This window comes from Rhinoderma darwinii, chromosome 7 (assembly GCF_050947455.1).
Source record: "Rhinoderma darwinii isolate aRhiDar2 chromosome 7, aRhiDar2.hap1, whole genome shotgun sequence".
NCBI lineage: Eukaryota > Metazoa > Chordata > Amphibia > Anura > Rhinodermatidae > Rhinoderma > Rhinoderma darwinii.
Genome location: NC_134693.1, coordinates 57,785,430 through 57,800,980, shown reverse-complemented (window position 1 = coordinate 57,800,980; position 15,551 = coordinate 57,785,430). Strand labels below are relative to the sequence as shown.

Below are 15,551 nucleotides of genomic sequence, written 5' to 3'. Positions count from 1 at the left end.
CAAGTCGTATCGCTAAAGCCATAAGCTGGTCTAGGGAGTCAGAAGAGGGATAGCTAACTAGCAGGTCTTTCAGGGCATTCGACAGACCCAACCTAAACTGGCACCTTAAGGCAGGGTCATTCCACCGAGAAGCTACGCACCACTTCCGAAAGTCAGAGCAATACTCCTCAACAGGTCTCTTACCCTGACTTAAGGTCACCAGCTGACTCTCGGCAAAGGCAGTCCTGTCAGTCTCGTCATAAATAAGTCCGAGAGCAGAAAAGAAACAATCAACGGAGGAAAGTTCAGGGGCGTCAGGAGCCAAGGAGAAGGCCCACTCTTGGGGCCCTTCCTGGAGCCGGGACATAATTATACCCACCCGCTGGCTCTCAGAACCTGAGGAATGAGGCTTTAAACGAAAGTAAAGCCTACAACTCTCCCGAAAGGAGAGAAAAGTCCTCCGGTCCCCTGAGAACCGGTCGGGCAACTTGAGGTGGGGTTCAAGAGGTGCGGTGCGGGGAACTACCAGGGTAGCATCAGGCTGGTTGACCCTCTGAGCCAGGGCCTGGACCTGTAGGGAGAGACCCTGCATTTGCTGAGCCAGGGTCTCACGGGGATCCATAGTGGTGTCAGGGACCAGGGGTAGACTAGGTATGGGCTTGTTATTCTGTAACGGCAGGGGGTAGGGAGACGGACAAGTGAGCCCTAATCTACCCGCCACTCTGTCCCTGCCTACTTGCAACGACCCGCCCTAGGCGACGGGGTACAACTGGGCGGCGGTCCCTGCGCTCAGTAAGTGCACGACAAACACGACAAACATACAAGGAACACAAGCAAGGAAAAGGGGCCGTTGCCCACGGCAACACCGTGAGCAACCAGAGTGGTGAACGAGCCGAGTCAAGCCAGGAGTGTGCGAGGTACAAAACGAAAAACAGAAGAGTAGTCGGTAAGCCAGGGTCGGTATGGAGCAGGATCAAAAATAGCAGGAGCTGTAGCTGGGCCAGGAACCACAAGGAAGGAAACAAAAGCAATAACAAGCACCGAGGGACAGGAAGTGCAGGCCTAAATAGACCGAGGGCGGGAGCTAGCTGAGTCTGGCCAGGTTACGATAGGCTCTCCCACTCCTAAGCCTGCCAGCCTGAATGGTGGAAGCAGGAGTCAGTCTCAGGGATGTATTCTCAGGTGCTGACTGATTAGTTCTGGGAGTTAACCCCGCAGTGCCTGGCAGATCCTTTACAACTATAATAATAATAATACTACATTACTATAATGATAATATTACATTACTATAATAATACCGCTAGGTTTAAAATTTGAGAGAATTCTCCACGTGGTTATTTCAACAATCCAGTTTTCCAGTTTAAGTGTCGCTAATTGCAGTCTGGCGGCTCAGTTAGCAGTGTTTGGCAGACACACATGTCAAGATTGGGCAGCCCCTTTTTAGAAAGTGCCACAGTGCCCTCTGTGGATGCTGCCACAGTACCCTCTGTGGATGCTCCCACAGTGCCCTCTGTGGATGCTGCCACAGTGCCCTCTGTAGATGCTGCCACAGTGCCCTCTGTAGATGCTGCCACATAACCCTCATTAGATGCTGCCACAGTGCCCTCTGCAGATGCTGCCACAGTGCCCTCTGCAGATAATGCCTCAGTACCCTCCGCAGATAATGCCACAGTGCTCTCTGTAGATAATGCAACACACCCCTAGATAATGCCAGTGTTCTCTGTAGATGCTGCCACAGTGCCCTCTGTAGATGCTGCCACAGTGTCCTCTGTAGATGCTGCCACAGTGCCCTCTTTAGATGCTGCCACAGTGCCCTCTGTAGATGCTGCTACAGTGTCCTCTGTAGATACTGCCACAGTGCCCTCTGTAGATGCTGCCACAGTGCGCTCCGTAGATGCTGCCACAGTGCACTCTGTAGATGTTGCCACAGTGCCCTCCGCAGATGCTGCCAAAGTGCCCCCCGCAGATGCTGCCACAGTGCCCTCCGCAGATGCTGCCACAGTGCCCTCCACAGATGCTGCCACAGTGACCTCTGCAGATAATGCCACACACAACACAAGTAGATAGCTCCATTGGGGCTCCCTCTAGGAGTGGAATCCCCAGCCAGAGCAGAGAGTTGCTGATGCTTTGGCTTGGGATTCCTCTACTGTTGGAGCCCCTGACGTCACTGTCCATACACAGTGATGTCAGGGGATCCTCCTGGACCAGAATGTGATATCAGGGGCAACCCCGGAGCCTGAGTCCCGTAGCAGAGCACTAGTATAGGCTCTGCGCTGGAACTCTGGGGAAGCCATTAACATCAGTGTCCATATATTGACAGTGATGTCAGGGGCTTGCCCAGAGCTAAAGTCCCGGAGCAGAGCCGCTTCTAGCACTCTTCCTGGGACTCAAGCTGTGCTTCTGACATCACTGGGACTCCTGCTCTGGTGAAGCCCCTGACATCACTGTCGATGTATGGACAGCGATGTCAGAGGCTTCCACAGAGTCTCGGAGTAGAGCCTATACTAGCGCCTTGACCGGGATTCCGCTCTGGGGAAGACCCTGACAACACTGTCCATATGTGGACAGCGATGTCAGAAGATTCCACAGAGTTCTGGAGTAGAGCCTGTACTAGCGCTCTGCCCGGGACTCCGCTCTGGGGAAGCCCCAGACATCGTGTGTCCAAACATGGACACAGATGTCAGTGAATTCCACAGAGTCCCGGAGCAGAGCCGATACTAGCGCTCTGCCCGTGACTCCGCTCTGGGGAAGACCCTGACACACTGTCCATATATGGACAGCAATGTCAGGGAATTCCACAGAGACCCGGATCAGAGCCGATACTAGAGCTATGCCCAGGACTCTGCTCTGCGAAGACCCTGACACACTGTCCATATATGGACAGCGATGTCAGGGAATTCCACAGAGTCCTGGAGCAGAGCCCATACTACTGCTCTGCACGGGACTGCGGCTCTGGGGAAGCTCCAGACATCACTGTTCATATGTGGACAGCGATGTCAGGGAATTCCAGAGTCCCGGAGCAGAGTCTGTACGAGCGGCTCTGTGCCGCGGGCCGCGTGCTTGAGATCCCTGGTATATGCGATATGTACAGTTGGGTTTTTTTGTATTTGAAATTTGTCTTAAAAATAAAATACTTTGGAAAAAAAAATACTGCCGTATAATCACACCCATTCTTTTAATTTGCCCTAATCTCTTCCATATTCATTAAATAGCTTAAAGGGATTTTCCGAAAAACTAAAAAAAAACTGAAATCATGTGCCTTGGTGTTTCCTCATCTGCATGGCATGTTTGGTTTGCGTATTTCTAATTTTTTCATTCTACTTTGTGCCTCCGGTTTTGCTCATCAAACACCATCAACTTCCATTGATGGGGCAATCCAGAAGCTGAGCGCGCCCCTAAAAAAGAGAAATATCCTGGCAACCAATTTGTCACATCTTTTCCCTCTCTTTTATACTAAGTTTCCTTCACCCCAGGCAGTGTTCATTTATTCTTCCCACCCTCAGACTAGTTCTCCTCACTCCATGCAGCATCCAAATGCTGCTCTTTAGTCTCATTAGGCACCCCACTGTTCATGTGCATCAGCATCTCCAGTGAACGTTCTATTACAAGCAATTCCCTATATAATACAGGGCTGCTTTAATGTAATTCCGCGGGAAGGGATAGTGTGGGGAGCACAGAACAGGGTGGGGGAGATGCAGCAAGGGCGCTGGCTTGCATTAAGAGGAGGATGCAAACCAAACCCCTTTGGTCTCCTGTTTTGTGACATGTTAAAACAGAAGGGAGGGGGAGCAATTTGTTCCTTGCAGGGAGCCTGTGTCGACATGTTACATGAAAATGAGAAACTACAGAACTTCTGGTCTTTAGCATAAGGAATTAAATGTAGAGATTTGTATTAAAGGTAATTTAAGAAATGTTCTACTCTTGGATGCTCGGTCTATTGCGATATAATTTTATGTGGCCGGAGAACCCCTTTAAGGCTTCTAGTTATATCACAAGAGTAGACAGAGTTAAAAATTTCCACAACCTAGGGATGATCTGCCAAATGACCAGGATGAAATAACAAAGGAGACATTATGATCTAATTTTGGAGATGGCGCCGCACAGCATAGAAAGTAAGGCCATCTCAAGAGATATACAAATGGAGGATGGCACAACACATTATAAAGTGAGGATATTTCTCGCTATAAGAGAGCAACAAGGGAGCACCCCCACAATATATGTAGCATCGTGCCCGGGGCCGAGGGACAACTCCAGCATATGTTGGAAGCCTAAAGGTAAACTTTGTGCAGCTTCAAAGTGTTCCTATACCACTGGATGGTATTTTGTAATTATGTTCCTGTGATGTGCAGGAAACTGTGCTCTTGGATGTCGGGATAAACAGAGAGCAACAGTGTGTGCGAGCAACAGAGAAAAAACGAAATTTTTTCGAAAGATGTAAGTTGAAGAATGAGTATGGAAAGTGGTGCCAAGAAGTTCACAAAACTATGAAGTTGATGATATTATAGCCAGGCCCCAGCTGATGATATTATAGCCAGGAGACCCAGAGTTTTCTGTGTCCTGTTGTAAACATCACATCTCTTACACAGTGTAATGGGTTGCTAGGTAAGGAGTTTGAGGAGATAATAGTGATTAACCACTGCTGCAAAGTGTGGATTACCTACAAGCACCCCATTCGTGGGCATGGAAAGAGGCCAGACATCTGACAAAAAGCTCCCGAATGCCTAACAGGCTAATTAGAAAGGGAGATATATCAATAGCCTTTTTGTCAGAGCCGCAATAATAGGGAAATAAAAAATAGATTACCTGTAATCCCCACAGGGGCAAACTTCTCTCCACCCATATTATAGAAGACCTGTAATAAAGCACATAGAAAGAAAAAAGATTTAAAAAGCCATTTACTCAATATTTTGACATTTTTATTTTTAAAAACTCTCATTTGTAACTTTATAAATACAGCAGAAGTAACAAGGAAAATAGTTTCCAAACTTGTTAGGTTCCTGTCTTTAGGGACACCAAGAAAACACAAGCCATATACAATCACCCAGTACCCCCACTAACCCACCCTTACACGCAGGAACAGACTTAGGCAGAAGTGGGACCCCCTTCAAGAACAGTTTATGGGCCCCTTGCTCTCAAATCATAGAGCACCCCCTCATGTCTCTAAATCAACCGGTAATTATGAGCTAAGAAATTCATTAGCTCAGTCCCTTACATGTAATCTAATTAGGCAGTAAAATTCTGCTAGCTGCTTTTGAGGTAGCAAAGGGCCCTCTTAATCTGTTCTGCCCCTGTGACACTGCACAGGGGGCATATATGGTATGTCTGCCCCTGCTTACACGCATGAATAAAATTGTAGTAAAACTAAAAATTAAGGTAAGGAAAAAAGCTACAGTGGAACTACACAAACTTTATATGGTTGTGCAAGTGCCTGGACAGCTCTGGTGAAAGCATCATAGAGAAGCCACACCTTTCGCCTTCATTGCAGGCTCACAGGCGTATAGCCGCTGAACCTGGGACTGTTGCTGGCTAAGGGGTTAATAATATATGAGGTAGTGTAGGAGTGGGTCTTCCCTCCTTCCTGTTTTCTACAGTGAGTCAGTTATTCTAGGAGGGGGAAGGGTGTATGGGTAGTGCAGGGAGGTGGTTTATGGAAATGAGGGGTAGTATATAGTTTCCCTCCCCTCCCTCATCAGCTTCTTTTAGCTGAACTTTTCCCCTCCCTCCCTGGTAGAATGATGGTTGTGGTGATGGTGTTTTTTTATTTTGTAATTTTATGTCTCTGTGTGCCTGTTTGGTTAATTTTGCATTTGCTGTCTTTAAAAAAAAAAAAAAAACCCCAAAAAAAAAACATGGCACACACACACAAAAAAATACTGTTAAAAAAAAAAAGAAATGGAAAAACCTGTAGTGGACATGGTTCATAGTTTTTGTACTGATATTTCTGTGTGGGTGTATAAAAATAGAGAAAAAAACAAAAAATAAAAACACTAAAACAACGAAAACATAAAAAAAAAATATATTAAAAAGAAGAGATGTTCTTTTTCACGACTTCTATTTCTAGCACGGAGGTGTCTTGTTGGTGTAAATTTGATGTATGATGTTTTGTTTTCTGTCACAGCTGGCGGTATTAGAAGAGTATTTACCTACATGTCCTTGGAATAGGCAGGCATATGGGTTTTTCATTGACCTTTGGATAAGGTCATTTAGAGTTTTGATATTTTGATAAGGTTAACAAAATGTTATTTAATTATTTATTCAAATTAATAAAGCTGTGGCCGACCCCCTGATCAACCCCACATTCAAAGAAGTCAAGTGTTGGTGGTTAATTTATTAGGGGTTATTTCATTATCTAGACTACCAGTTGGTTATACGTTTTCATATGCATACAGTCCAGTTAAAAAAGTGTAAAAATAATAATACTATACACACCCCAATATAACAGGGCCACATAGTTCCAAATATAAGTGTCATACATTGCCGTAATAATGCTGTCACATACTAATTATAGTTATAATGCTCATATTACATGGTTACCTGATAAGGCACACCAATGCTCTACCCACGCTGCGTGCAAAAAACAAAACAAAATACCATAAAGGACTACTAGAATATGTGCCCCAGGTGGTAAGAACTTCGGAGTTATGGGAGGGGAACTAGCATTGAGTGACGGGCACAGAAAACAGTCAGAGGGACAGTCATCATGATTTAGTCCTTTATTGATAGCACCCCTGAGAAGCCATGGAACCTGTGAATATTAGGACAGAGAAGGGGTATGGTTCTGCCGAGCTGTGGGAGACCCTGCTCGGCACAATGTTATCTACTTTGCTTGGAATATGCTGCCTGGAAGGTATTTAGGCCCTGGGCAGTGGAATTCCCAGGTGCCATTTTTTGGGGGGGAACCCTATTACACTGCCAAATAGTTAATTTTTTTGAAAGGCTTCAATTGTGGCAAAATGCATTAAATTTTGTAATTGTCTACACTAAACATGGATTAAAAAAATTAATTCAGTCTGAGACCTTACAAGAAAAGTCAGATTGGATGTTTTATTTTTTCCACTATGATAAATTCAGAAAATTCACAGTGATGGCGCAATAAAATAGTAGCGTCATCCCAGGAGGCCAGACTACATGTCATCAGGGGGACGCATCACCATGACAATGGCATGGGGTAAGTATAGATTTTTATTTTTTTTCAAGCGCTGGTTTGATGCGGTTTTCCGGGCGGAAATGACCTGTGGGTACTTTGTCATATCCTCTGCATAGTTTTACACAGCGTATCTGACCCGCGGGAACCTGGCCTTGAGTGAGTGGTATCATTAGAGTAATAGCATTAGAATGATTAAAAAGTAAATTACAAAAGACTGCATGAATTCAGTATTATCTAATTTTTATATTACCATGTTCCTTTATTTTTGTTAGAGTTATCCAGCAGGACACGGACTATATACAACATACAGCTTAGAAGTTTGAGGGAAAAATTGAACAGCCGAATTCGAAGACCTAAAAACAAAAGATACAAGAAAATATATAAGACTGTTTTTTCAGACCATTTCATGCAAGATTTCTAAAACAGTACACAATTTATCACAAGTACAAAACAAGTGAAGATAAAACCCACAAGTACATACTAAACAACACTCCCACACCTTATCAAGTAAAGTTTTATCTAATTATGAAGCTAAATATATTTGTGTACAGTACTACTTCACGCCACTGTTCAGCAAAAGCTACCCCCTTAATGACCAGGCTATCTTGGCCTTAAATACGAAGTATTATTTTTTTCATTTTTTCATCGTCGCAATCCAACAGTCATAATTTTCTTATTTTTGCGTCGACATAGCTGTATAAGGTCTTGTTTTTGCGTGACAAGTTCTAATTTATTTTAATAACACCATTTTGGGATACATATAATTTATGGGTTAACTTTTATAAACTTTTTTGGGGGACAATAGAAAAAAAACGCAATTTCAGCACACTTTTTTTGTGTCCTAAATTTACGCCGTTTACCGTGTGATATAAATAACACAATAACTTTATTCAGCGGGTTTTTACAATTGCAAAGATACCAAATTTATATCGATTTTGTATGTTTTACTACTTGCAACTGTATGAGGGCTTTTTTTTTTTTTTTTTTTTGCGGGACGACTTGCAGTTTTTATTGGAACCATTTTTGGGTAGATACGACTTTTTGATCACTTTTTATCACATTGTTTTTTAAGGCGGGATTCACAGAAAACAACAATTTTTACAATGTTCACCGTGCAGTTTAAATAATGTAATAACTTTATAGTTGGGGTCGTTACGGACTTGGCAATACCAAATATGTGTAACTTTTTTTTGTTAATGTTAATAATAAAGCATTTTGTAAGGGGAAAAAATGGGGTTTTCATTTTTCTTTCACTTATTTTTTTTAATTAACTTTATTAAACTTTTTTTTTACTTTTTTTACTAGTCCCACTATGGGACTTCAATATGCGATCATCCGATCGCTTTTATAATACACTGCAATACGTTTGTAATGCAGTGTATTACTGCCTGACCGTAGTAGGCATAACTAGCGGCAGACCTGGGGCCCTTAATTTGGCCCCCCGGCTGCCATAGAAGACACTGGCACTCTGCAATCAGACGCAGGGTACCGGTGGGATGAGAGTGGGAGCTCCCTCTTTCCAAAACCACTCAGATGCAGCGCTCGCTGAGGGGTTAAACAGGTGAGATCGATTTTGATATCAATCTCACCCTTTAGAGCAGGCATGCTCCCAGCCCTCAGCTACGTCTGGTAGCTGAGAGCAGGGAAATGTAAAGGCTCCCTGCTCTATTTATTCCAATGCAGCACTGTAAAAAGGCTATTGCTTCGGAATAAAGTCCGTTAGTGGCCGCCGTAAAATCATTAATGGGCGGTCACTAACGGGTTAAAAAATACATGCAAAATATACAGCAAATCTGCACTGAAAGTCTGTTCCATACATCTGAATGGAGTAGTGTCTACAACATGTGCTTTCTAAATGCATTGTAGAAAATGATGGGATCAAATGTATGATAAAAGGGTGAAAAATAACAATTTAAGGGTATGTGCACACACACTAATTACGTCCGTGATTGACGGACGTATTTCGGCCGCAAGTAGTGGACCGAACACAGTGCAGGGAGCCGGGCTCCTAGCATCATAGTTATATACGATGCTAGGAGTCCCTGCCTCTCTGCAGGACAACTGTCCCGTACTGTAATCATGTTTTCAGTACGGGACAGCAGTTCCACGGAGTAGCAGGGATTCCTAGCATCGTACATAAGTATGATGCTAGGAGCCCGGCTCCCTGCACTGTGGTCGGTCCGGGACTTGCGGCCGAAATACGTCCGTCAATTACGGACGTAATTAGTGTGTGTGCACATACCCTAAAAGTTACTTTATTGATTAACCCCTATCCGCACGAGTAAGTAACTATACAACATCGCGGGAGGTTACTTCCCGCACGAGGATGTATAGTTACTGAGTTGTTTCCGGTGCACACTGTCGGCAACAGTTTGCATCGGGAACAGGAAGGACATCTGTCGCCGACAGCTGACACTCAACTCTTGCCGGCCAGCAGTCCTTTGCTGCTGATTTCGGTGAATTAACCGCTTAAATGCGGCAATCGGTTGCGATCGCGACATTTTAGGGGTTTCTAACATATTGGCAGACCACGGTCTGAAATCGCGGGGTTTGCCGATAGTTAGCATGGCAAACGGAAGTGAAACAAAGACCTCCGTGTCTGCCATGAACGGAAGCCCATCAGGACCAACCTCCGGCGGTCGTGATAGGCTTCCTGTCAGAGTCACAGGAAGTCACAGTGTCGTTCCCGATGCACACTGTTGGCGACAAGGAGTGCATCGGGAACTGGGAGGTCAGCCGTCCGTGACAGCTGACACTCCAGTGTTACCGATCAGCGGCTTATCGCTGCTGATTTCAGCAATTAACACCTTAAATGCAGCCATCGATTACTATAGCCGCATTTATGTGTTTGTAGCACATCAGCAGCCCCCATGCAATCGTGGGGGTTGCTGATGCTTTTGATGGCATCCGGAGGCCAGATAACGGCCTCTGGGTCTGCCATGTATGGAAGCCTATGAGGATCAGACTGAGGGTATGTTCACACGGCCTATTTTCGGCCGTTTTTTGGGCCGTAAACGCCCGAAAAACGGCCAAAAAATCGGAAGCAGAATGCCTCCAAACATCTGCCCATTGATTGCAATGGGAAAAATGGCGTTCTGTTCCGACGGGCCATTTTTGGAGGCGTTTTTCATTGACTCTTGAAAACATCTAAAAAAACATCCGTAAAAAATGCAGCGAAAACGCCGTGAAAATGCAGCGAAAATCGCGAGTGGCTTAAAAAACATCTGAAAATCAGGAGCTATTTTCCCTTGAAAACAGCTCCGTATTTTCAGACGTTTTTAGTCTAGCGTGTGAACATACCCTAACTGTCAGAGTGACTGACGTCACACTATGTAGTGTAATGTATTCTAGCAGCGATCAGAGCTGCAGGTCAAAAAAACAGAAAGTGTAAAAAGTTAATAAAAATGTTTTATAAAAGTGTAAAAATAATTATTTTTTTCCTATAATAAGTCATTTATTATAGGATAAAAATGAAAATGTTAAAAAAAAAAGTACACATATTTGGTATCACCGCGTTCGTAATGACCCAAACGATGAAACAATAATGTTATATTTCCCGCACGGTGAACGCCGCAAACAAAATAAACGAAAAACTATGCCAGCATCGCTATTTTTTGGGTCACCACCCCTCCCAAGATATAGAATAAAAAGTGATCAAAAAGTCGCATTTACCACAAAATAGTACCAATAGAACTACAACCTACAAACTACAAAAAAGCTTTTTTGACTAAAAAATAAAAACGTTACGGCTCTCAGAATATGGTGACTCAGAAAATAAATTATTTTATAGAAACGCACTTTTAATGTGCAAACGCTGCAAAACATAAAAAAATTATATATATATATATGGTATCGCCGTAATCGTACCAACCCGCAGAATAAAGTAAAACTTAATTTATTGCGCACGGTGAACGCCGTAGGAAATAAAGAATTTAAACCGACAAAATTGCTGTTTTTGGTCACCTTAGCTCTAAATAAAATGGAATAAAAAGTGATCAATAAGTTGTATGTACCATAAAATGGTACCAATAAAAGCCACAGCTCGTCCCGCCAAAAATAAGCCCTCACACCGCTCAATCGACCAAAAAATAAAAAAGTTATGCCTCTCAGAATGTGTTGATACAAAACAATTTTTTTTTTACCAATAGTATTTTCTTTGTAAAAGTAGTAAAATATAAAAAACCTATATAAATTTGGTATCACCGTAATTGTATTAAGACGCAGAATAAAACTAAAGTTGTCGTTTTTACCGAACGGTGAAAGACGTAAAAACAAAACCCCAAAAACAATGGAGGAATCACAGTTGTTTCCAATTTCAGCCTGCAAATTATTTTTTTTAAGTTTCCCAGTACATTTTAAGGTGCTTTAAATAGTATCATTAGAAAATACAACTCCTCCCGCAAAAAATAAGACCTCACACCGCTCTATTGATGGAAAAATATAAAAGTTATGGCTCTTGGAAGGCAGGGAGTGAAAAATGAAAATAAATAAGCAAAAAAGGATCAGTCCTAATAGGGTTAATTAATTTCTAAAAAAAAAAAATTGACCACATATGGGGTATTGCCGTACTTGGGAGAAATTGCTTTGCAAATATTGGGGTGTTTTTTCTCTTTTATCCCTTGTAAAAATGAAAAAATGCAACATTTTAGTGGACAAAAATGTTGATATTCATTTTCACGGCCTAATTCCACTAAATTCTACAAAAAACCTGTGGGCTCAAAATGCTAACTATATCCCTAGAAAAATTCCTTGAGGGGTGTAGTTTCCAAAATGGGGTCACTTTTGGGGGGTTTCCACTGTTTTTGTTCCTCCAGGGCGTTGCAAACCCGACATGGCACTGAAAACCAATCCAGCAAAATCTGCGCTCCAAATTCCAAAAGGCTCTCGTTCCCTTCTGAGTCCTACTGTTGGTCCAAACATCAGTTTATGACCACATATGGGGTATTGCCGTAATCGGGAGAAATTGCTTTACAAATGTTGGGGTGCTTTTACTCCTTTATTCCTTGTAAAAATGAAAATAATGCTATGTATTTGCAGAAAAAAAAGGTGAGTTTCATCTTCACAGACTAATTCCACTAAATTCTGCAAAAAAAACTGTGGTGTCAAAATGCTAACTATACCCCTAGAAAAACGCCTTGAGGGGTGAAGTTTCCAAAATGGTGTAACTTTTTGGGGTTTCGACTGTTTAGGCACCACAAGACCTCTTCAAACCGGATATGGTGCCTAAAATATATTCCTAAAAAAAGGAGGCCCCAAAATCCTCTAGGTGCTCCTTTGCTTCTGAGGCCGGTGCTTCTGTCCATTAGGACACTAGGGCCACATGTTTGATTTTTCTAAAACCTGCGGAATCTGGGCAATAAATATTGAGTTGCGTTTCTCTGTGTTACAGAAAAAAATTATTACAAATGAATTTCAGCAAAAAAAATGAATTTGTGCATTTCTTTCTGAATGCTGTTTTGAATACTTTGAGGGGTTCAGTTTTCAAAATAGGGGTTATTTATGGGGACTTTCTAATATATAAAGACCTCAAAACCACTTCAGAACTGAACTGGTCCCTGAAAAAATAGCCTTTTGAAACTTTCTTGAAAATATGAGAAATTGCTGCTAAAATTCTAAGCCTTGTAATGTCCTAGAAAAATAAAAGGACGTGAAAAAAATGATGCAAACATAAAGTAGACCTATGGTAAATGTTAACTAGTAACTATTTTGTGTGGTATTACTATCTGTTTTACAAGTAGATACATTTAAATTTAGAAAAATGCAAATTCTGCAAATTTTTGCTAAAATTTGACGTTTTTCACAGATAAATATTGAATTTATTGACCAAATTTTTTCATTAACATAAAGTACAATATGTCACGAGAAAACTCTAAGAATCGCTTGGATAGGTAAAAGCATTCCAGAGTTATTACCACATAAGGTGACGCATGTCAGATTTGAAAAAATCATCTGTGTCCACGAGGCCAAAACGGGCTCAGTCCTAAAGGGGTTAATAGAATACTGCCGTTTCAGTTTGTGTATGCCTGTACCATGCAGGCTGAGAGGGTTTATGGAATAACGTCTATAATTACCCACACGAGAGCTTATTCTGATAATTCAGGTAGAATGATTGGTACACTTTAACCAGTTATTAACCACCAATATGCCTTTTCACAGTGGTCAATAACGGGCCTTAGGCTAGGCCACCGTCTTTTCACGACGGCCTAGTCTAAGTACTACACTGGTGACCCATGTAGGCTGGAGCGGGTGCTCAGCTGTCTCATGACAACGGGGCTTCTGCCCTAATGGTAGCGATCAAAGTTTCCTTTGAACACAGACATTTAAACCGTATTGAACGTGGCTTCTAAGTGGTTTACAGAAATGACTTAATGTAAAATAAAAATGTTCATTTCCCCCCAAAAAATAATAATAAACACTATTCAATAAGTCCCATGTACCCCAAAATTGTACCAATGAAAACTATGTCTTATGGCGACCAAAAGTATTTTATTGTGCAAAAGTAATAAAACATATCAAACCTTTACATACATATGTGGTATCACTGTAATCGTACAGAGCCATAGAATAAATTTAGCGTGTTATTTACCCCTCACGGTGAACAGCATCAATTTGAAACGCATAGAACAATGGCAGCATAGCTGTTTTTTTTCTGTTCCCCCACAAAAAAGGTAATAAAGGTTACTAAAAAATTATATGTAGCCAAAAATGATGCTATTAATAAATACAATTAATGCCACAAAAAACTCCTACAGCTATGTCAATGGAAAAATAAAAACTGATAGCTCTTTGAATGCGATGATAGAAAAACAAAAAATTTGCTTGGTCATTAAGGCCCAGAATGCATGCAAGGGGAAGGGGTTAAACCAGCAACCTCCTCAAAGCTTTCACTAATACTCATTTTTATTTCATAATGTATCTTTGAACTCAAAATGTACTAAATAGATTTTCAGGGATATTTATTAGATTCTTCCATTGCCTTATGGTTGAAAATAAAGAATACGCAATTTCAGTTTATTACTTTCTCCACAGGACTCACGGCTCATTCATAAATCACAGTTGAAATGTACTATATACTATAAACAGAGAAGATATCAGTGCAGTTCGTGTGTTAAAACTGTTTATATAGAAACCCATGACCTAAATTTCACCTTTTTTTATTGAGTTTTCTGAAAATTACATTTCTATATACAAATACATACAGTATGGTCACTAGGTGTGATAACTGTAAAGATAAAACAAAGGTTAATAACACAATGTCACTGGCTATGGTATAACTTTTTTAAAGTTTTCTTGTAAGGGACTGTTACAGTTAAGGGGGCATATTGCTGAGTTTGTAAAGGGACATATGCAGGGGGACATAGCTAGGGGGGGCAGGCGGGGCATGTGCCCCGGGTGCAACTTAGAGGGGGCGCCAGCACCACACAGTCCATGATGCAGCAGTCTGCCTGGAGAGAGGGAGCAGACACACCGGAGCAGAGCACTGCAGAGGACAGGAAAACACAGAACAGTGGTGAGTACACAGTGTAAACAATTTAGTGCCTGGGAACACTAGCGTTTCTAAAATCATAAAATAAGTGACATTAGTTTATGATTTTAGAAACTCTTGTGTCTCCAGGCACATTCCTTTTGCGGCTGCCCCCTTTTGCCCCCCTGCGGCCCCCCTCACCCCCTTGCGACACCACCTCACTCGCCCCTCCTCGACCTCCTCTCACGGGACTGCTATAACTTTTCCCTCTCCTGGGAGGAGAGGGAGAATAGTAATAGTAGTAGTGGTGGTAATACAAAAACACATTTCTCCATTAAACATATCTATCTGTCTCTGTCTTTCTATCTCATATCTATCTGTCTGTCTGTCTATCTATCTAATATTTATCTATTATCTGTCTATCTATCCATCCATCCATCCATCCCATATCTATCTATTATCTATCTTATACCTCCCAACCGTCTCACATTCAGCCGGACAGTCCCATATTCCAGGTGGTGTCCGTTGTCCCGGGTGGCCATGGTTATGTCCCGCTGATTGACAGGGAAAGTCATTCTGCCCTGCCAATCAGCGCCTTTCATCATGTCATCGTGCTGCTTGCTTCAACCCCAGGAGACCTGCGCAGAAGAGAGCAGGTCTCCATTGCCGCCGGATGGTGCTGGAACAAGATTAAGGTGAGTTTGTTTAGTTTGTTTTTTTATCCTAATAAAAAAGTGTGTGGCATTATCTATGAGGGGGGGCTTTAGCTACAGGTGGGGGGGCTTTATCTACAGGAGGGCCTTATCTACAAGGGGGGCTTTATCTATGGGGGTGGCTTTATCTACAGGGGGGCTTTATCTATGGGGGGGCTTTATCTACATGGGGGCTTTATCTATAGGGGGATATATACTGGGGTGGGCTATATGTGGAGCACTATATACAGGGGTGGGCTACATGTGA

The 15,551-nt window shown here is 42.4% G+C and overlaps 1 protein-coding gene across 6 annotated transcripts in view; it reads right to left on the bottom strand.

Annotated features, from left to right (window-relative positions):
- The window catches only part of KCNT2 (potassium sodium-activated channel subfamily T member 2), a 675,220-nt gene that overhangs the window by 453,356 nt on the left and 206,313 nt on the right, over positions 1 to 15,551 (bottom strand). For all 6 annotated transcript variants that reach the window (XM_075833425.1, XM_075833427.1, XM_075833430.1 and 3 more), the window contains exons 3-4: positions 7,377 to 7,479; positions 4,783 to 4,831 (exon numbers count right to left, since the gene is read on the bottom strand). In XM_075833425.1, the coding sequence (XP_075689540.1) occupies positions 4,783 to 4,831; positions 7,377 to 7,479 (152 nt within the window). The remainder of the gene's footprint in view (positions 1 to 4,782; positions 4,832 to 7,376; positions 7,480 to 15,551) is intronic.